General features: G+C 39.0%; 1 protein-coding gene across 5 annotated transcripts in view; it reads left to right on the top strand.

Annotated features, from left to right (window-relative positions):
- Positions 1 to 21,091, top strand: part of WDR72 (WD repeat domain 72) — a 241,488-nt gene that overhangs the window by 30,612 nt on the left and 189,785 nt on the right. For 3 of the 5 annotated variants that reach the window (XM_025197089.1, XM_025197093.1, XM_025197091.1), the window contains 7 exons: positions 3,588 to 3,707; positions 5,767 to 5,948; positions 6,288 to 6,384; positions 9,707 to 9,848; positions 10,440 to 10,685; positions 10,779 to 10,999; positions 12,839 to 13,034. In XM_025197089.1, coding sequence (XP_025052874.1) covers positions 3,588 to 3,707; positions 5,767 to 5,948; positions 6,288 to 6,384; positions 9,707 to 9,848; positions 10,440 to 10,685; positions 10,779 to 10,999; positions 12,839 to 13,034 — 1,204 coding nt within the window. The remainder of the gene's footprint in view (positions 1 to 3,587; positions 3,708 to 5,766; positions 5,949 to 6,287; positions 6,385 to 9,706; positions 9,849 to 10,439; positions 10,686 to 10,778; positions 11,000 to 12,838; positions 13,035 to 21,091) is intronic. The other 2 variants (XM_025197090.1, XM_025197094.1) reach the window with 2 other exon arrangements.

Below are 21,091 nucleotides of genomic sequence, written 5' to 3'. Positions count from 1 at the left end.
GGTCCCCCAGGGCTCAGTCCTCGGGCCTGCACTGTTTAACATCTTCATCAGCGACTTGGATGAGGGGGTGAAAAGTACCTTGTTCAAATTTGTGGATGACACTAAGTTGTGGGGAGAGGTGGGCACACTAGAAGGGAGGAACAGGCTAAAACTAGATCTGGACAGGTTACAGGTGTGGGTGGATGAGAACAGGATGGGATTCAATACTGACAAGTGCAAGGTACTGAACCTAGGGAGGAAGAACCAGCAGCATCCCTATAGGCTGGGGAACTCCCTTCTTGTCAGCACAGAGGCAGAAAAGGATCTTGGAGTCATTATTGATTCCAAGATTTACATGGGCCACCAATGTGAGGACACGGTCAGTAAGGCTAACTGCACCTTGTTATGCATCCACAGATGCATCATGAGCAGGTCCAAGGAGGTGATCCTCCCCCTCTATGCAACATTGGTCAGGCCACAGTTGGAGTACTGTGTCCAGTTCTGGGCACCGCGCTTCAGGAGGGATGTGGATGGCATTGAGAGGGTCCAAAGGAGGGCCACTCGCATGGTCAGGGGGCAGTAGGGCAGACCCTACAAGGAGAAGCTATGGGACCTGAACCTGTTCAGCCTTCACAAGAGAAGGCTGAGAGGGAACCTGGTGGCCATCTATAAACTGGCCAGGGGGGACCAGCGGGGAGCGGGAGAGTCCCTGTTCCCCTGAGCACTACCAGGAGTAACTAGGAATAATGGCCACAATTTGACTGAGAGTAGATTCAGACTAGACATCAGGAAGCACTACTTCGCTGTCAGGGCGGCTAGGATCTGGAACCAACTTCCAAGGGAAGTGGTGCTCACTCCTACCCTGGGGGTCTTCAAAGGGAGGCTAGATAATTACGTAGCAGGGGTCGTTTGACCCCAACATTCTTTCCTGCCCATGGCAGGGGGTCAGACTTGATGATCTACCAGGTCCCTTCTGATCCTACCAACTGTGAAACTATGAAAGGTGCATGGGATGCAAATGCATTGGATGTGGGCAGAATCTCCCACAATTAACCCTTTCAGAGAACCTGTACAGAAGTTCCCTAAAGCACTGTGCTCTAGATTGCTTTCAACTAATTTACATTTAACGAGGGTTAATTTTTTGCACAATCAGCCATTTTGAAAGTACTCTGAAGATATGAACATTTGTTATGTCGTGGTTGTAGAGCATTTTCAGGGGTTTTATCACTTGGAAACTGTAACTTCTGTAAATGGTCCTAAACTAGCTCTTGGAAACCCTGAAGAAGGGGTATGTTTGAATTCCCCCTTTCAGGGTCTTAATTCGAGGCTTTAAGTGTGTATACCAAATGCTAATTCAAGGCTTGGGACCCTCTCCTGGAGTCAGGTCCTAAGTTGTCTCCAGTCCATTCTTTTAAAACAGAGCTTCAAGAGGAGTTGGTGGTGCTGTCCTCTTATGTAATAGTGTTTAGGGCACTTGCCCATTAATTGGGACACCTCAATTATAGTACAGGTTTCCTTTGCTTTATGCAGGTTCTGTGTGTATGAATTTGCTCTTATGCGATGACCCGTTTTATGCCAGAAATTCATTATGTGAGTTAAATTCATTCTTACATGATCAGTGTGGTGGAAGCCCACAGTCGATTGCTTTGTGCAATGCATTGTGGGAGTGACAAGCACCAAAATATAGTCTCCTGTGTGGATCTGCACTCCTCGCTCGTTGTCTGCGACACGTGTTTCTGTAGTTGCCATCCCCATTATGACAGTGCCCTGTGCTTGTGTGTACTGTCTGCTGTTGTTGAATACCAAAATTGTCTTGTAAAAGGGCAGAAATGGGTCTGGGGGTCAGTACAGTCGAGGTCTTGGAACGTATCCCTATTTGTTACATTGTAAAGTGGGTTCCCTTTAAGCGAATTCGAGTGACGTGCTGTTTTCCAGGAACGCACGCACAATATAAAGCGAGGGAAACTTGTACTTTCTCAGCCTGAGGGGTGGACACTTCCCACCTTGGTAAAGTGCACTGACCATCAGAGTCCAGACTGGGGTGGGAGCACTGTCTTCTCTTGTAGAAGCTCTGCCACCACACAGCCAAGATTCATGGGACAGGAGAAAAAGTGTGAGCATAATGCTGTAGCCCAGCAATTAGAGCATTAACTTGTAAAGGAGGGTGAATCCACTATTAAATGCCCTACTTTTATGACTGTTTTTATATTTTATCTGATGAAAATTTAACAGAAAATGTAAATCATTTCACCTCTTGATGCCTCAGTTTCACCAGCTATAAAATGGAGGTAAATGTTTACCCATGTCTACAAAACACTTTAAGAAGACAGATAGTTGTTGTTTGGTTAGCCAAACGGTCAAACTATCACTATCCTTCCCTAGAGCACCCTTAGATATATTAGAATCTTATTCAGCAAGTAGTGAAGCATCTTCAAATATACACTCATTAATTGATAGGAACAGTTCATTTAGGAGCTTCTGCTGAGTGTGATGTCACTTCAGAAAATGCCACATTGTTTCTATTGTAAAGCATCTCTCTTTGTTACAAAGTCTCACAAAAGACCAATCTTAGAAAACAAGAGCTGTTAAAATTCTAGGTCAGTCTGCAACAACTGGTCACAAATAGATGTAATGTAAGCATATGTGGGCATTGTGCTGTCCCTTTACTTTTCTGCCTGGGCTGTTCTTTAGAGGTGGGAGGGTATGGAGTTAGTGAGAATCCAGCTGCTTCATGTGTTTAGAGAGCAGAATTCTCATTAATTTTAATTCCCTCCTGAAGCTTCAAGGCTGAGTGAGAGGATGGCATGACATCCCTGCCTGTGATGTTGATAATTTTTTGCTTTTAATTTAACAGCTTGGATTGTGTGACCATTGTAGCCCTTGTTGTGGAGGTTTGTAGTGGTCTCTTTCACAACAGAAAATGTTAGTTTTCATTTATGTGATCAATAATTATTAAAAATAATTCCAACACAGTTCTAACATTTGGGTAAAGCAGATTTCACGGTAAGCCTTGGCTATTCACACCAAAAACATAAAAAAGATCTAATATATATATATATTTGCAAATGATCGATGGATTCAAAAATAGATTGATAAGAATATAAATTAACCCTGAAAGTGATGGTAAAGTATTAGTTTAGGTTAAGATCGCTGATCCAGCATACAGCTCAAATGCCTGTGCCATGGTTTGTCATAAGTATGTGTGCGGGGGAAAGAAATCCTCCCTTGACTATTGTGCATCTGGTACTGTAAGCTTGTTAGCTGCTATAGCTCTTTTGGCTTTAAATGGATCAATGGTCCTCATAGTGGCAGATGCTGCCCATAGACCTCTCTTGGTCCACCCCATTGACACTCCTTTAACTGAGGATGTGATGATGGCCACCTCCATGTCAGCCTCTCTCTTTCCCCCGCAAATGTCCACCCACTGTACAGTGTCCTTGAATCTTACCTACAACACAGTGTTTAGTGTAATACTTTGCATTGCAATTTGAAAGTGTTTACTTATAAAATATTTTTGATAGCTGGTGTCACTCCTAAAGAAAACAAAGCTTGAATATCCAGAATACTCATACTTGACTGATCATGGTATTTTTATCTTTCATATATAGGAGAGGCAAAGTGTGTATGAAAACGAATCCAAATCCTTGGACTGCACAAACTGCCGAGCCGTACGATTTTGCACATACACAGAAAGACTCCTATTAGTTGTGTTCTCATACTGTTGGAAGGTACAGCATTACACAAATACTATATACTTCCCATGGAAAATTGGTAACAGTCTGGTACATTTTGGAAAAGTGAACATGATTGGTTTTCCTTCTGTGTAAATAGCTATTTTTCTTCCTTAAATGAAACAGTGCTTACTAATTATTTAGTGTATCAGAGAAAACAGCTTGGTTTGTATCTTCACCAGTTACCTTAATTCTCTAGCTGAGATGATAAAGTATTTATTTGTTCCTTAATAGTTTAAACTAACTTGATACAGAGTTGGTTGCTTGGCAGGAAAATATTTCCAACATACAACAATGTTAGAGTGTTGAGAGCCTCATAATCCTCTCTATGCTACAGTCTACAGGGAAGCAAATATATACAAATGCTGCCTAAATATGAGCAAAGAAATCAGTCTGTGAGCTCCCTTCATTCAGATAATTTTGTTCCAATAAGGCCAGTAGCCCAGATTTTGCTAATATAAGCCAGCAAAACCTAGGCAGTGAATCAAACCCATTTGTTCATAGCTATAAGAGAAAATAAATGTATCACAGATGGAGGCATCATTATATCATTTCTAAACAGAGTTTTTGTTTTTGTTGTTGTTCTTGCACTTCCAATGAAGTGATCTTTTACAATGATTGTCTGTTTTCTGCTGTGTTCTCTTATTTCTTATAGAAAAACCCTATGTATTTAGTAAGGCTCTGATCCAAAGCCCATTGAAGTAAATGGAAATCTTTATATTGACCTCAGTAGGCTTTGGTTAGGGTACTATCGAAATGTATCTGAGAACCTGTAGAAACTTAATAGGGAATAAGATCTTTGCTAAAGCTTGTTTTTATACTCTTAAAACTTGTATAGTAAGGGCTTAATGTTCTACTAAATTCTACAGGATGGTCCAGAAAATAGAAAAGTTCTCATTTTCTATTACATTTTACTGAACTTTCTATAAGAGGTCAGATATGTACACTGCCATAGAGGTGCATATTTAAGTATTTGATACCTCATTCTCTGTTAGAGGGGCAGTTGTATTGATTAAGGTAATTACTTTGACTTTTTTCACTCTGTTTTTAATGAATGTATGAGTCTTAAAAAGCAGAAAGGACATTGGCACTTCTTTCCTCCTAGGGGAAAAGCATGCTTGAAATATGGGGCATATTCATAAGTTATTTGGAAGTCCAAGTAATGCTTACTCTCAGATACGTACCACTTTACACCAAACACAATATGCCCTGTAGTCTGAATGAACAGCTGAAAGAAGTTCCCTTTCTGAAATCCATTCCTTCCCAAAGTTGGAATAAATTATGTAGGGTGGCTCTGAATATCAACCAATACTCAGACAGGATGGTCACTGTGTTTATATATGCAGACAATATCCTAGGGTGCTCTGGGTACACCCTATCATATTCTTTTGCAACTCCATGTGCAGAGACCTGTGGAATAAGCAAGCCATGTGATTTTTTTTTTCCATAAAAACTGGAAATGGGGTTGCCATCTCCTGCTGAGTATTCTTGCAGAAGGGTGGCTTTATGTGTGTTCTTTCATTTTTATCTATGTGCTAGAATTTTGTCTGCAGAAAACAGCAAATTTGCATGTGCTGCAAATGGTAGAATTTTGGGAGAACATAACAATATGGAATAAAGAAGCTGTGTGATGTTATGTATTGTGCCAGCAGAACTACTTTTTCAGAAGTAGAAACTTCTGAACAAAGTTACAGACAGGATTAATTTTGTCCAATATTAACTACAATAGAAAAACAAAACAACAAATTCCTTGCCTCCTCTCAAAACACTTAAGAGAACATAAACCTTTTAATGTTGTTTTTTTTTAATTTGGTGTGTCTCCTTCCTAGAAACAGGAAGCCTTCCCCTGACTTACAATGATTTAACACTAGTGTATCACCATTGACTTTATTGGAGGTAGTCTGAATAAACACTGTAAAATCCAACTCACTGAGTGGTTTTGAGTAAGGGCTTAGGAAGTAAAACTATCTCTGCCTTAAAATGGAAGGGTCATTAGGAAACGCACTATAGTGTTAATTTAGTGTTAATTTATTTTTATCATTTTTTTTTACTTTAGGTATATGATTATTGTGACTTTTCCCTACTCTGTACTGAATTTAGCCAGCGTGGCCAGTGCTTTGCTGGTGGTGAAGTACTAGCTGCTTACCGACTTATCATCTGGACAGAAGATGGTCACAGTTACATCTACCAGCTGCTGAACAGGTGGGCTCAGATGGGAAATTCACACAAGAAGTACAGGTATAAGATGAACTTTGGGAGGTTTATTATAAAAATCTCTGCATGTCGCAAGTGATCAAAAACCAGAACAAAACCACTTTGGCACTAGAAGATTTACCCTGGGTTTGACAGCCCCCACTCTTTGTTTGACACAGCAGGGGATACAGGAATAAGATTAGCCATGTAGAACTTGGGCAGCTGGTGCTGTGATTTCAAAAAGAAGTCACTTGTAATTACTACTCAACGACTTTTAACTGAACTTGAGAATTTTGGATGGTACTGTTTGCTTTAAAAAAAAGATGAATTTCTTAAGCTTTCTATATATATATATCTCTATATATTTTGTTTTTAATTATGTAGTGGACTTTCAAAAAGCATATATCCTACTGATGGAAAAGTGCTCAAAGAAACTGTTTATCCTCATTTACTCTGCTCCACTGATGTGAAAGAATATAAGGTAATGCACAATTTTTTTTCAATGAGCTTAAAAACCTACTGTTTTGCTACCATTTACCAGAATAATGTCTACCAAATTGGATATTTAAGCCATTGAGTCAAACTCAGTTGCATTCATATAATTAAGATGCCTTTATTTTAATTTTTATTTTCAACTTGGAAGAAATTCAGAAAATACATTATGCAATGGATAGGCTCATCATTCAGATAAACTTTTTTTTCATTTTTTTTTAATTTTCAAAATTTTAATAAAAATGATAAGGCTAGGCTGTTTAGGAGATCATCTGTCCAAGGGACTCAACCCTGCAAAAGCATCAGAGTAAAGTTACTCATTTAAGTATTGAATAATCCTATTTGAAATCAGTGGATTTACACAAATGTTTAAATGTTACCTGTGTGCACAAGCATTTGGGCACCCAAACTCTGTTATTTCATTACAGAATGCTTCCATCACCAACTGAGTAATCCTGTCTTTGAACATATTGCATTATACCAGCAGTCTTATTCTGGTCTTGCAAAGACCCATGCATGTGATTAATTCCTTCCTCTGTCAGTAGTCACAGTATATAAAGTTAGAGACATATGTAATTCCTTGCTAAGGATAAGATAGGACTAAGGTCTAAACAGTAATTTCTAAAGTTTAGGAGAGACTGTACAGATGAAGCTGAAGAAGCAGATGGATGAAGTATCCTTATACTGCCAGTTGTAAACTTGTGTCTGGATGACCTGTCACACCAATTGCAAGTTTAGTGGATACTAGCTGGACAAAGGGAGGCTCAAATGAACTCAGCTATTGGAAAGCCTGCATCTGAATGAATGCTTTTTTTCTCTTGAACATCTCTTTGTGCGACCAAAGAGATGTGTATAAGAAGAAGATGACTAGCTGAAAGAACAGAAAATAAGTGATTGTAAGGTACAAATAAAGGATCAGTTACTACGGTCCTTACTCTGGCAAAAAAAAAAAAATCAACAGGGATTTTTCCCGAGTAAGGATAGCAATACTGAGACCAAGGCTAAGATATATTAGTGAGGTGGTTTACTTAGTAATTGTTTGGTGATTTTAAAACTTATGTAGCATTTGCCTCTGCCATGGAAATTAACTTTTGATTTTTTAACATTTATTTAAGTAGCAGCAGAATCAGGTCGTCACACTATTACTCAGGCATATGTGAGAAAAGCATATTTCATCAGTATTTGCCAGAAGAAGCACTGTCAAAATACAGGCTTGTGTGAGTTTTTATTACTCACCTCCTTTTTTGTTCCTTGGTAAAGGTTTTTTGAAATCACTTTTGCATTGTCTTCCTAAGCCTGACAGATTTAATTTTCATTTGAAGAGCAGTAGCAAAAGCCATTCAGTTTAGTTTTCCCCCAAAATACTTCTGGTTTAAAATCAGATAGGATAACTGTTGAAAGATGTGAAAAGGTCAGACTTTGTCAATGAAGAGAAATAGCCAAAACACATGGCTTAGCAAATCATTGTATTCCAGTGATGATAGAGCAGCTGATATACATTTTCCAACAAATTAATGCATTATTTTAAAAAAGTATCCGCCACTGGTCCCATACTCAACTGTTTTGTACATTTATTTTTCTTCTTGATTTATTTATTTTCAATGATATAATTTGGTGTGACAACATTGTTTAAGGGGCTATATCCTGATCTTATACAAATCCTAGAGCAGAGCATAGAGATGAACTTAAATCATTTCACAATTGGAACTGCATTAGAATATGTTAGGTTTCTGTGGAGCTCGCCTCATAATAACTTTGTTGCAAATACAACAGTTCCTAACATGGAAAAGTACTGTTAGAATTTTTTTTTTTAAAGAAATTCTCAAAGGTACAAATAGGAGCTGGGTGCCCAATTTCTAATGACTTCCAGAAGGAGTTAGATATCTGTCTAACTATATTTTGTGCCACTGAAAATCTTGTGCTTATTGTATTGTCAACTGGGGTATTTTTATGCAGTTTAGTACCTGAAAATTTGTATACTGTAATCATCCATCACCCAAGTGCTCCATAGCCCGTAGTGGCACACGGCAAAGAGTTTGAGCACTACTAGCATAGAGTATAGCATCCCCTGTGTTTTAATACTTACCTTGAAACTTTGCCTAAAGGTGTATTGACTCCCAGCCATCAGTTAACAGAGCATATGTACTTGAGTTATGTTTCTATCAGAATTTTAAAAGAAATATTGCTAATAAAACTGAAAAAAGTAGAGGTATGCTGTTAGATATCAGTAAGAAGTCTGCTTTCGATAAGTATTATAACCTGTAACTCCTTGCAGGTAAAGAAAATAAAGGCACATTAAGTATCTATGTCAACCTATGGTGCCCAACTTTCATTATCTTATGTCATGTGATATATAGTGAATGTGCATTTATTTGGTTAGTTTTGGTACAAAGACAATTGAGGTTATTACTTCAGTGGATTTTTTTTACCTAGTTCCTAGTGAAACTGCCTCCTTTCTGCCAAGCTAGCTACATGAGACGTGCAGGAAGCTGCTTTAGGATTCTCCCTGTACAGGTGAATTTATAGATCTCATTGGGTGCTATACAGGTGAATTTATAGATCTCATTGGCCCCCTGAAAGTGCTTTACAGCTGTGCCCTGGCAGAAGTGCATGGCAGCAGAGCACTCTAAAAGTGCCCAGTTGCATGACAAATTAACCCTCATTCCCTGAGGGTTCAGATGAAGGTGCTCCAAAGTGGAGCACTTTCATTAACTTCTGTCAGTGCCTGCCTGGGAGCAGGGCTGGGCTGATACAACCCAGCCCCACGCCTGGTGCTGTCTTTAGGGCAGGAGGGAAGGGGACACTCCAATCCCCCTCCCCTCCACCAAAGTCTGGGCAAACCCCAGACTGAGCTCTCTCTCCTCCTTTCTCACCCCACTCCCCCTCCTCCCATCCTGAAGACAGCATCAGAGCTGGAAGGAGTGGGGACAGGGCTAGGGGAGACAGGCTGAAGAGATGCAGCTGACTCCAAACTGGAGCTCAATTACCCAACCCCCCAGACTCAACAGAGAATGCCCTTTGCAGCAGCATAGTCCTCCCTTCATTTGCCAACGTATCTGGTACATGGGGTAAGACAAGGTTGGGACCAGAGAGTAGAGCTGTGCTGCAATGAACCCAGCAATCATGTTGTCTTTTTGTGGCACCATCAGCAATGAGTACAGTTTAAAGGTCCAGGGGATGCTCTATTTCTACATAAGAATATTTTCAGATCCCTAAATATTGTAGTTTTATTTTACAGTTAGAAAACATTTTGTCTTAACCTATTATTTTCTTACAAAAATGTTGGCTAATTTCTTATGTTTTTGGAACAGAGTTTTCCTTTCATTATGGGCTTCATGAATGAAAGAAAGGAACCTTTTTATAAGATTCTTTTTGCTGGTGAAGCATCTGGAAGAATCACTATATGGCACATCCCTGATGTTCCAGTGTCAACACTTGATGGTTCTCCAAAAGGTTAAGGAATTTCACATACCTTGTGCCATTTTTACAGTTTTTATAGTTTTGTAGATGTTAGGGGCTAGAAGGGATCTTGCAGATCATCGGGTCGAGCCCCACTACACTTGGGCAGAAAAGACTTCTGGTTTTGCTACCTTAGTTATCATGAAGAAGATGTATCTGTTAGCCTGGAAAGTAAAGCTTATCTAGCTGTTGAAGATTGAATTTGCCTGGGCTGTGTATAACTAGCACAGTGCTCTCCACACTAAGATGGGAAGAACAGAAAGACCATTCTTACACAGAACTGACTATATAAACAACCCCACATCAGTGTCATGGAAAAGGTTGTCAGCTGGAGGTGACCCTGGAGAAGTCCCTTGTGATCTAACTGGTGTGGAGAATCTGTAGCTGCTGTTCTAAATAGTAGGATAGATTAAGGACTTGTGGTGGAAGGGAGGAAGAAGAGGGAATATGGATGTTAGGTATAACTTGTTTGTTTTATTTTTATAAATTTCATAGGAAATTTAAGTAAAACACAATAACTGCTCTGACCTATTCTTAATTTTGAATCCCAGAAATTCAATATGACTTTCTTGATTTTTTTGGTAGAGATTCCAGTAGCAGCAGCATGGACTCTCCAGGACAGTTTTGACAAACACCAATCTATGTCAGAAGGCATTATTGATCATCTTTGTGCATCTAAAGATGGAACTGAGAGTGCTGCAGTCATTTCATCTGTATACATACCCAACCTTGATAAGTTGGTGTGTGGATGTGAAGATGGGAAAATTTTCATAACACTTGCTTTACATGCCGCCAAAGCAAGACTTTTGGAAAACATTTCTTTGTTGAAACGTAAGTATATTAAGTACGCACCATATAAATCTAAAGACTATTTATTTTTTTTTAAGTAATTTTAAGTAATTTATCTAACATTTCTCATTTCAGATACTTTGCCTCACAAAATTCTTAAAGGCCACAGCTGCAGTGTCACTTGTTTACTTTATCCATACAGTAAATCAGTCAGATTTGATCCAAGCTGGCTGGTGTCAGGAGGCCAGGACTCTTGTGTAATTTGGTGGGACATATTTACTGAAGAAATTTTGCACCAATTTACTCTGCAAGCTGGTCCAGTAATGAACCTGTTGTTATCGCCAGAATGTTATCAGGTAAGTAAAGATAAGGTAAATGATGTTTAGAAAGAAATGACATTTTATTGATAACTGTCACATTTTTTATAGTTTACTATTTTATCTTGATTTCCACTTACTAACTGTGTAATAGCTTTTTATGTGAACTCTATCTTGGCACCCAGATTCTATGTAAGTTACGTCATTTTTGCATGATTACAGTTCCCGTGAAGTCATAAAACTAGTCATCTGGAGTGGAGAATCAAGACCTATTTTTTCAGTCATGGCATTTTTAAGACAACCAAGTTTTAATAACAGGATTGCCTATTGCACATTGGCCCTTAATTGTATACAGTAATATAATTCCAAGATGGCTCTATTGTAGTCAATAGGGTTTTAGTGGTCTAAAACGGCTTGAGGGGAAAATTGGACCAGAAACTGTTGTTTATCAATAAATGTGTGTTGATAGCCAGCAAATTTCTATTGGGCTTTCTAATGACCTAACTCAGTGGTGCTCAGGCTTCTTGCATGGTGGGCTGGATCTGGTTGGTGTTTTCCATCCAGCACCTGGGACAGGGCCCCAGCTGGCCATGTGGATGGGGGGCAGCCCAGCTCCATCAGGGAGGGAAGGTGGCATGGCTATGTATGGGGGGCACAGAGGGTATGGCCCACCCCTGATCCAGGTGTGTGGGGCAGAGGGGGAGTGACTAGGCCTGAGTCCAGCTGCAGGGGGCGAGGGGAGCCAGACCAGGCCCATGTGGAGAAGGGGGTGTGGCCTGCCACCAGTCTCATTGTGTTTGGGGAGGGGGTGTGGCTTTGCTCCAATCTGCCATGTGGGGCTTGGGAATTTGGCAGTGTGGAGGGGTAGCAGTATTAATTGTCACTGCTCCCCTGCCACCAAAATTTCCAGTCTGTGGGGAGCCCCACAGGCTGGATGCCATGGCTTCTTGGTCTGGATTTGACCCATGTGCATCCTGACCCTAACTAGATGTTTTAAAAATGGTTGCATTCTTCTGAATCAGTGATCAACTGTAGTAACTTTGCAATTTTTTTTCTCCTTGTGGAATTTTAGAATATAGGTTTGCTGTATGGAGCTGTACTTACATGGAAAGTCTTTAGGAATACCCTCATCCTATTGCAGTTGGAGGAATCAGGATTTTGTTTCCCTTTCATCTAAAGAACAGTTATGCTTTAACATTAAGTAGTCTGTAAGACCTCATAAAGGCCCATTGCACCATTTGTAAATCAGAGTTGCAACACTATTTCTTAATGCTCTTAAAGATCTCATACCTGATTTCCAGGGGCTGAATAGAGTTTAAATATAAACTGGTCCTCTGAACAGAAGTGAGTTTTATTACAGGGTGAATTTCTCCTTTTGTCACTAAGGATTACTTGTGGGAATAAAGTTTGTAGGATCAGACCCATATAATATAAATTTAAGTTACAACAAAGAGTTACACATTGTTACTGGAGATATGCTGCCTTTGGCTTTTGAGTATTTGATTCATATAAAATGAATAGCTTTGAGTTAAGGTAATTCTTCATTTCTTTTATATTCAAGGGGAAAAATCTTTTATTTATTATATAGGTGCTTTAATAGATCATGTATGGTGAGTGAATGCAATTTTTAGAGGCTGCAGTATACATACATTGAACTGCATCTTTTGGTGATTAGACTTGTAGCTAATGTGTTCAGTTTTTTTGTGGGACAGGGGAGGGATGTAAGCTATAATGCCACTTTCTAAACTGTGTCTGTTATTGGACTTATTTTTTTATTTGCTTGTCTAGCATTTGGAACAGAGAGTTTCTGGTGCATCTGTGTGACAACCTACATATAGTTGTTTTTGTTGTTAATAGAAGTTTTTAATATTTTTGCAGTTGAAAGATCACAGGATTGTGTGCTCTGTGTGCAGTGATCATTCAGTAGCACTTCTGCACCTTCAGGAGAGAATGTGTCTCTTACATGCTAGGAAACATCTGTTTCCTGTGAAGATGATAAAATTTCACCCTGTTGAAAATCTGCTAGTTGTTGGATGTGAAGATGATTCAGTTTATATTTGGGAAATTGAAACAGGTAATATATATATATTTTTTTGTTCAGTCCTCACTAATTAGTTTGTTTTGCTCTATAATATCTGGTTTCACATATGCAGATTTATAAGGAATCGTGGCAGAGGAAGTAAAACAAAAATAAATGTATTAGTTAGAAACTTTATTTTTGGTATAAATGAGCAAGAATTAAAGTCTCCATATGATACAAGGATTGTCAATAATAAAATACAATAGCTTAAGTCAGATCCTTGACAAGCAGATGATTAGCTGACATTGCAGTGCAGAGAAATGAGCCGGATATTTCTGGAAGCTATAAATAAAAACATAAGTTATCTACTTTAATTATTAACAAGAGAGAAATTTACTGTCCTGCCAATCTCAAATTATATCATTAAATTCTGCCTTCTTCAGCACACTCACAATCTCAGCAATCTTTTGAGTTAATTGATGATCAGTAATAATGGAAGATAATTAATTGCAAAGCTCACAAATGTGTAGTCAGGAAAACTAAAGCTGAGTATTTCAGCTTAAATTGTAAATTCCCAGGTGATTCTCTAGTGCTGATTCACAAGGATAGAAAATGTAGTTGTTTTGAACTTTAACAGGCCTAAAACTATGAAAAGTTTTAGTGTTTCAACATTATAATATAAAATATATCCATGTAATTGAGAGCAACATATTTTGGAAAAATGTACACAATGAGTTTAGGAACCATGAAATCCATGGATTATTAATATGATGCAGTGTTAAAAATGTACTGTGCAAAACTTAAATCACAGTCTGTATAAAAATAGTTTGGTCTAAAACAACTGCAGGTAGGTCAATGATTACGCTGAATAAGGGTCTATTTTAGACAACGTCCCCTGTTCTAATGTGCAAAATACCAATATTCAATGAAGTACTTGGCAAAAAAGGAGACTGCATAAATTACACTACACAGGTTTTAGTAAGCTATTTAATCCAGTTGCATAATTAGTATAGGAACTGTCAAGTCATATGGCACTTATTTTTTGTCTTCTAGTAAATTTTTATATAAAAATATATTTATTTTTATAGCTTTTAAAATCTGTTGAAAACCATAATTTTACTGTGACTTTGCTGAACACTGATATCCTAGTTTTGCACAGTATTTTATCTTGATATGTTCTTGTTTTAGTTTGGTTTGGGTTTTTTTTTATGGAAAAAATCATCTAAACACCTTTGTTTAAAAAGAGAAGGATAGAGAATTACTCTTGAAGAGCAGCATTGGCCTCAGGAGTGAAATTGTGTGCACTCTACTTTTTTTTTTTCCTGTTCCATTACGTTGCTCAATGCGAGTATAAAACTTAAAACTCTTTTTGCTTACAATTTCAGTTTAGTACTACCACAGTTGAAAAAGATGTGGGGTGAAAATTATAAAACCTAACTAGGAGTCTAAGGAAGCCCATATATGTGCTGGGAGGTGGGGGAGGGGGCATTTTAATTACAGTGGCTCTTGAGAGCCACTCTAATTAAAACACCACAGCATCTAGTGTATTCAGCATCTCATGTTTCAAAATGGCCACGGGGGTGTTTTAACTAAGGCTCATTTGATTAATCAAGGCTGCTCCAATGCGTTCTAATCAGAATGCATTGGAGCATGTGCATAGGCACTAGGGCTGTATGAAGCGGGCCCTATTAATTTCAGATTCAGGTTCGGCCCAAATCAGGGACAATGATTCAATTCACTAATTCGAATCACTGTCCCTGATTTGATTCAGCCAAATCTGAAGATTTGATGCCTAGATGTACCAGCGTGGCTTGTGAACGCTGCGATGCTGAGGCGCATGGAGCGCCCCACAGGAGTGCAGGGGAGACCCTCCACATGCTTGGCGGTGGTGGAAGTGGACTGGAAGTGCTTCTGGTCCACTTCCGGGTCTGCTGCCGAGTGTGCTGGGGAGCCCCCTGCGCTTCTGTTGGACACCCCGTGTGCCCCAGCATCGCCGTGTTCACATGCTGCCTGCTATCTGGAGGTACGTAGAAAAAACATTTAAAGCTGTGTCTATGTCTGAATCGCTGAATCTTTCTGAATGTCTCTGAATCGATTCGGAAGCTTCCAATTCGATTCAGAGAGATTAAAGGGTCCTTTGATTTGATTCAAATCAGAGATTCAGCCACCGAATCAGGCCAAATCTCCTCTGAATCGAATCGGGGACCGAAGCTTCACACAGCCCTAATAGGCACCCTAAGTGATTTATGGAAAATATTTTCAAAAGTGCCTTTTATACTTATATTTGGCTTTGCTTACATTTTCCTCACTTCTTTCCCTGATAAATAACTGTGATCTGTAAGATTCACTCTTTTTCTTGTACATTTTGTGCGCTCTATAAGCAATTTGCATGGCAGGACAAATTTCTCTGGGTTTTCTTAAGATAGGCAGGCACACTTACTGCACTAGTTCTCTGCACTAGGTTTTTTAAGACCTAGGTATCCAAAGCCTTGGCTGGGATGCTGTAGTTGGGGATAGTCCCGCTTTGAGCAGGGGGCTGGATTAGATGACCCCTTGAGGTCCCTTTCAACCCTAATTTTCTATGATTCCCCCCTACTCCTCAATCATTTCGACTCAGGGTAGTGGGAAGAGTGTTGTAGTGTGTACCTAAATGGTTGTTATCCTTCTTCTCTGGCTCCTTATTGGCACTTTGTTTTTTCTGCATTTTTCCTAGTGACCTCATACTTGATTCAGTGCTCATTGTACCCTCGTGCCCTTCCTTGATTGGGCTGCTCAACACTTGCTTATTTTGGTTAGCTGTTGGAAGTTTTCCACTACTGCAGTGCTTTTACCTTCCTAACTGATTTTGCCATCTTATGAGACGAAAAAGATAGCAACATATTAAGCTAATATCTTTTTTTAAAAGCATATGTAGACTATGCAAACAGTTCCTTTCTAGTTCTAGAGACTTTAGGTGTAGATGTGTTCCCTATTTTACTGATTCCAGAGTGCTTACATTTAATCTTTAAAAACTGAATGAACTTTTAAGTATATTAGCTATATGCATATAAGCATATATACCCTGTTCTCTTCACTTTTTAATCCTCCTCTTTCCTTTGCCTTTTTAATCCTCCCATTTCCCTTTCCTTGCTATGGTATTTCTAGCTTAGATAGCACCATCATTCATATTCATTGTTTAGCACAACAGTCCAATTACATTTTCTCAGTGTTAGATTGTAGGCAAAACTGTTCACAGCTCAGAGTTTCTGGCTCTTGGGATCTCTGTGAACCCCAAGCATTTGTAATTCTTTCACTTAAAAAAATGGTAAACTCTGTAACACTAAATCAAAGACTGAAATGATGTGGCATGAAAATATTCATTTTTCATAAAAATAAGTTACATACTCATTACTTTGAAAAGAGGTTAAATATAATGATGAAACCAGGGCTGAGTTTTTTTTCCACATGTGGCTGCTTGTAGATATTTAAAAAAACAAGAAGAAAAAAATCCATGCTATACCAGAAGAAGCAGCGCATTACTTTGACCCAGCACTGCAGTCAGAAGAATTGCTCTAGTATTTTTCTTTAGTCAAAAAAGAGTGAAAGCTCAGAGGAGGCATTTTCCAAGTGCTCCCTTGAATCTAAAAATGTTGAGAACCACTGTATAGATTGGGCACGTCAATGGGGCTGAAGCTATTAGATAAAAACACCAAAAAAGTCCCACTAAAGTGCCTCATCTAAACAGATGTCAGGTGAGCCGGGTGCAGCTAAGGTGCTGTCTCTTCTGGGCATGTGCTGAGCATGGTGCAGGAATGTGTTGAGTTTAAAGCTCCATTTTTTTAACATCTGCAGGCAGCTGTACATCTACTTGTACAGTGGCTGTCATTACAAAATTTACCAAAGGTGGCAGGCAAAATACTATACTAACTTAATTTAATAATTACAGGAAAGTAAGAATAGCTATCTAGCATTGTGCAGTATGCAGTAGCAATGCTCACATTTTAAAAGATTACATGTTGGAAGAAATGCAACAACCTTTTTGTTGTTCATATTCTTAAAACTCCTCTTGAAATCAGTGGGAATCTGGAGCAAGCAAGAAATGTATGAGAGAAATTTGCCACCTGTTGCATCTTTGAAAACATATTGTTAGAAGTAGACTACATTTCTTAAGCATAAAGTGATATAAAACTTATGGATGTGTTATTCTAGAAAACGCTGACTAATCTTAAAGTATAATGTCACCTCTGAAGGACTTTATAGTTAAAGGTTTGTCAGTGTTTCCTAAAGAATCTTGCTTTTGAGGATTTTAGTTCTAGACCACAGAAATTTATTTTTTGAGATGAAACTTGGCATATAAGATCTTTAACCAAAGACTATGAAACCTATTCTAAAATAAAAATGACCAAATAAATCATGTAATTGATAAAACAAAATTGTTTCCTGTGTGGTTCGATGTAATTCTCTGAGTCATACATTACACATGAGTTTTCACAACATTGCTTATTTAAAAAATAAAACAGCTGAATTGCTAAGATTCTAAAAAGTTGATATTGTGCATGCATAGTAATTATTTTCCAGATGCATTTTATTACGCATTTTCTACTTTGATTCCATAATATGCAATCTATGGTACTGTTAAAACATGTTTATAGGATATGCTATACCAATTCTGCGGGAGCTCTTACAGTGTATACTGTGAATGTGAATTAAGACTGAAACTCTTTCAATTTGGCTAGATCTTAATGGGCCTATTGATAAGATATTGGACTTCGAGGAAACTCAGACCCTATGACATATCAATGGATCACTTAAATATAAAATTAAGAGGAAAATTAAAGAGGAAATTAATCTAGAAGAATTATGTGAAGGACATAGGCAGAGCATAATTTAAATCATAAATGTGAGAAAAGTCAAAGTTGAAGTTGAAAGAGCTAATATTGGCTATTGGTGCCAAGGAAAAGTGGGACACCAAATTGTCTTTGAACTCAGGTCTATTTTTTGTCATGTCTCATACTCCATGTAGCTCAAATGACTACAAAACAGGCGCAGGAACTATACTGGAGCACAGTTTTTCCCATGTGATTTATTGTACCCTGACACAGTTAAGGGGACCACGGGGAAGCCTTTTTCTTTCATCTTAATTTCCTTTTATGTCTTTAAGGTAACATTTTAGTGCTTACTTTTATTTTGGATTTCTGTGAACAAAGAGAATATTTTGATGAAAACTGAAGATTTAATTTATCATTGCTGTGCCCCACATTTAATAAAATTTGGTACAAGAAGTTAGTTCCTAGATTTATGAAGTTACATTACTTTTGCAGCTCTCAGTAATGTTATTGCTTTTTGATTGAACATTTAAACTTAAGTAGAAATAGTGCTGACGGTTCATAGGTGTTTCAAACTTTAGGGGCAAAGTAATTAAGTTGTGAATAATTCACTGTCATTTAAAGAAATGAGACATTTGAGCTTTCTGTCACAAATGCTCAGTGCATGAAGCCCCCAGCAAAGTAAATGGAAATTCCATGCACTTAGGGTGAAATATATACCAGTGCATATCCAAGTGCCCAATATCTGTGCACCTCTTAAGAGGTATACTGAGGAGTTCAGCAAAGTATAAGCCATATAAGGCTTAGATTTATGGAAATTAGGGTACAAAACCTACTCATCTGCTATATGTATATGGCATTCATTCTCTATCAGGTTGCCATGGCACCCAGGTATACTGTTAGATTCTTTTAAGGCTATTGTGCAATATTAGCACTATTAGGTGTGCAGACATATAAGCATGATTTGCAAAAAAAGCAGAGTTTTCAAATAGGTATCCATAACGTCAGAAACCTTCTCATCTGTTGTGGTCTTTTAGAGTTCTTTGCAACAGAAGAATTGCTCTAGTATTTTTCTATAGTCAAAAAGAGTGAAAGCTCAGAAAAGGCATTTTCTAAGTGCTCCCTTGAATCTAAAAATGTTGAGAACCACTGGTATATGGAGAGATGTACTCTCTCCTCTTTACAGTTCTGAGCAGAAGCCAGACACACAAGTTTGCTCAATCAGTAATACAAAAATTGTTCCCTCCTATTACCTGGGTAAAGGGAGTTTGAGAGGCCTTTACCTCTATAAGGAGTAGATTGAATTATAATAAAGCCTTTCTCCTGGCCCAAAAAGAGTGTACAACTGTTCAAGGCAGACAGGGTTCTTTGGGTAAATCCAATATCTTTTATTAGATCAACTCAAATAGTTGGAAAAATTCTTCTTTGCAAGTTTTTGGGTACAATTTACACTTAATCAGGCAGAGGAAGTGTCTGCATATGGTCTGTGCTCTTCCTGGATGGAGTAGTAAAACAGCCAGAGGCCCGTATGTATGTAAGAAAGCCAGTCAGTTAAAATGTAAATTGAGGTGGTCAGTAGGTAAGAGACACATAGCCGGGGTAGGGGGAAGGAGAATGAATGTAGTTGTAGTCGGTGAATGATAGACAGGAGGAAGGAATGAATATAGCTGGTAAAAAGTGGAGGGCTCACCTGGGGAGTCAGATGTTAGACAGGTTATAAAGTATCATAAATCCAATATCTATATTTAGTCCATGATTTTTTGTACCCAGTACACCGATGAAGTGAAGTTTGTAGGCTCGTCTGTGAAAGGTGTTTTGTAAATTCCCTTTGAGGATTAGATCTGAGAGATTGGAGAGAGAGTGATTTTTCTTGTGAGAAGTGTGCATCCACAGGTAATTGGTATTTTTGTCTTTGATAGATATTTGTTGTACATTTATTATCGTGTGCAGTTGTCGTTTGGTTTCTCCTACATATTTTCCATCAGGGCATTTGGTGCATTGGATGAGGTATATTATATTTCTGGAGGTGCAGCTGTAAGATCCGGGAATGCTGATGGCTCTGTTGTGGGGTGTAGTAATAGTGGGGGTGGTGGAGATGTGTTGGCAGGTTTTACATTTCTTGTCATGGCATGGTCTGGATCCATTTGGTGTATTTTGGGCCATAGGAAGTTTGCTTCTGGTGATGAGGTTGACGAGGTTTGGTGCTTGTTTGAAGGCTAGGATGGTTGGTTCTGGGAAGAGCTCTTTAACGATCGGGTCTCCTCCTAGTATGGGTTGCAGTTGTTTGAGGATTTTTTGTATTGGTTCTAGGGAGGAGTGATATGTTATAATCAGTGGTGTGCGATTCATGGAGGGGTTTCTTCTGTACTGCAGGAACTCTTCACGTGGTATCTGGGTGGCTCTTAAAAAAGTGTGATCTGTCTCTCTGGAGGAGTGTCCTTGTTGAGTGAAGGCCCTTTTGAGACTTGTGAGGTGACAATCACAGGTGTTCTCAGTCCAAATTTGGTGGTATACAGCCAAGCCCTCTGATATTACAGCTTTCTTGGTTTAAGGTGATTGCTGATTTTGTTCAGATCTGTATGTTGGTCCATGGGTTTCTTGTATATGGTGGTCTGTATTTTACTGTTCTGGATAGTGACCATCGTGCCTAAAAAGGAAATGTTGGTGTTAGAGTATTCCATGGATAGTCTGGTGGAGGAGTGATGCTTGTTGAATTTCTGATGGAAAGATATAGGCTGGGCCAAACAGAGCTACAACCTACACCCCTATAATTGTTCAAGGGCTTTCATGTGGAAGAAAAATGGCTCTTCCTACATCTTCCAGCCAGGAAGATCTCTCCTCTTCTACACTAACTTAAATGGCTATATACTCTCAGGTGTTGAGGACACCCAGTTTCCCACAGACCTTTGTTTTCCCTCCCCACAACTCCAAAGGGAGGGAGGGAGATCAGGTTCCAGGGGCAAACTGTCAAGGAAGCGCTGATTGGTGGGACAGGAAGGGGTGGGAGAGAATTTGCCTACAGTAGGAACCCTCCTGAAGCCATGGGAGAATTACCCCTGCTTGGGGTATGCGTGGGGTTGGAGCCTTCTGGGATCCTTGGAAGGGTTCCAGCCCAGGGAGAATACACTCCCTGTTCCTACACAGCCCTGCCAGTCATCTGATTACATGAGGGGAAGGTGTTCTTTTGTGGTGGAAAACTTCCAGCCCCAGGCTTAATTGCTTCCCCCACTGCCCAGCTAAGTGGCATGGACAGGGATCTTAAAGCATATGCAACAATTTAAGTGCCAAAGTCAGGGAGGCTGTCCT

The sequence above is a fragment of the Alligator sinensis genome, unplaced genomic scaffold, assembly GCF_000455745.1.
Source record: "Alligator sinensis unplaced genomic scaffold, ASM45574v1 scaffold250_1, whole genome shotgun sequence".
NCBI lineage: Eukaryota > Metazoa > Chordata > Crocodylia > Alligatoridae > Alligator > Alligator sinensis.
This window is presented reverse-complemented; position numbering and strand designations above follow the sequence as displayed.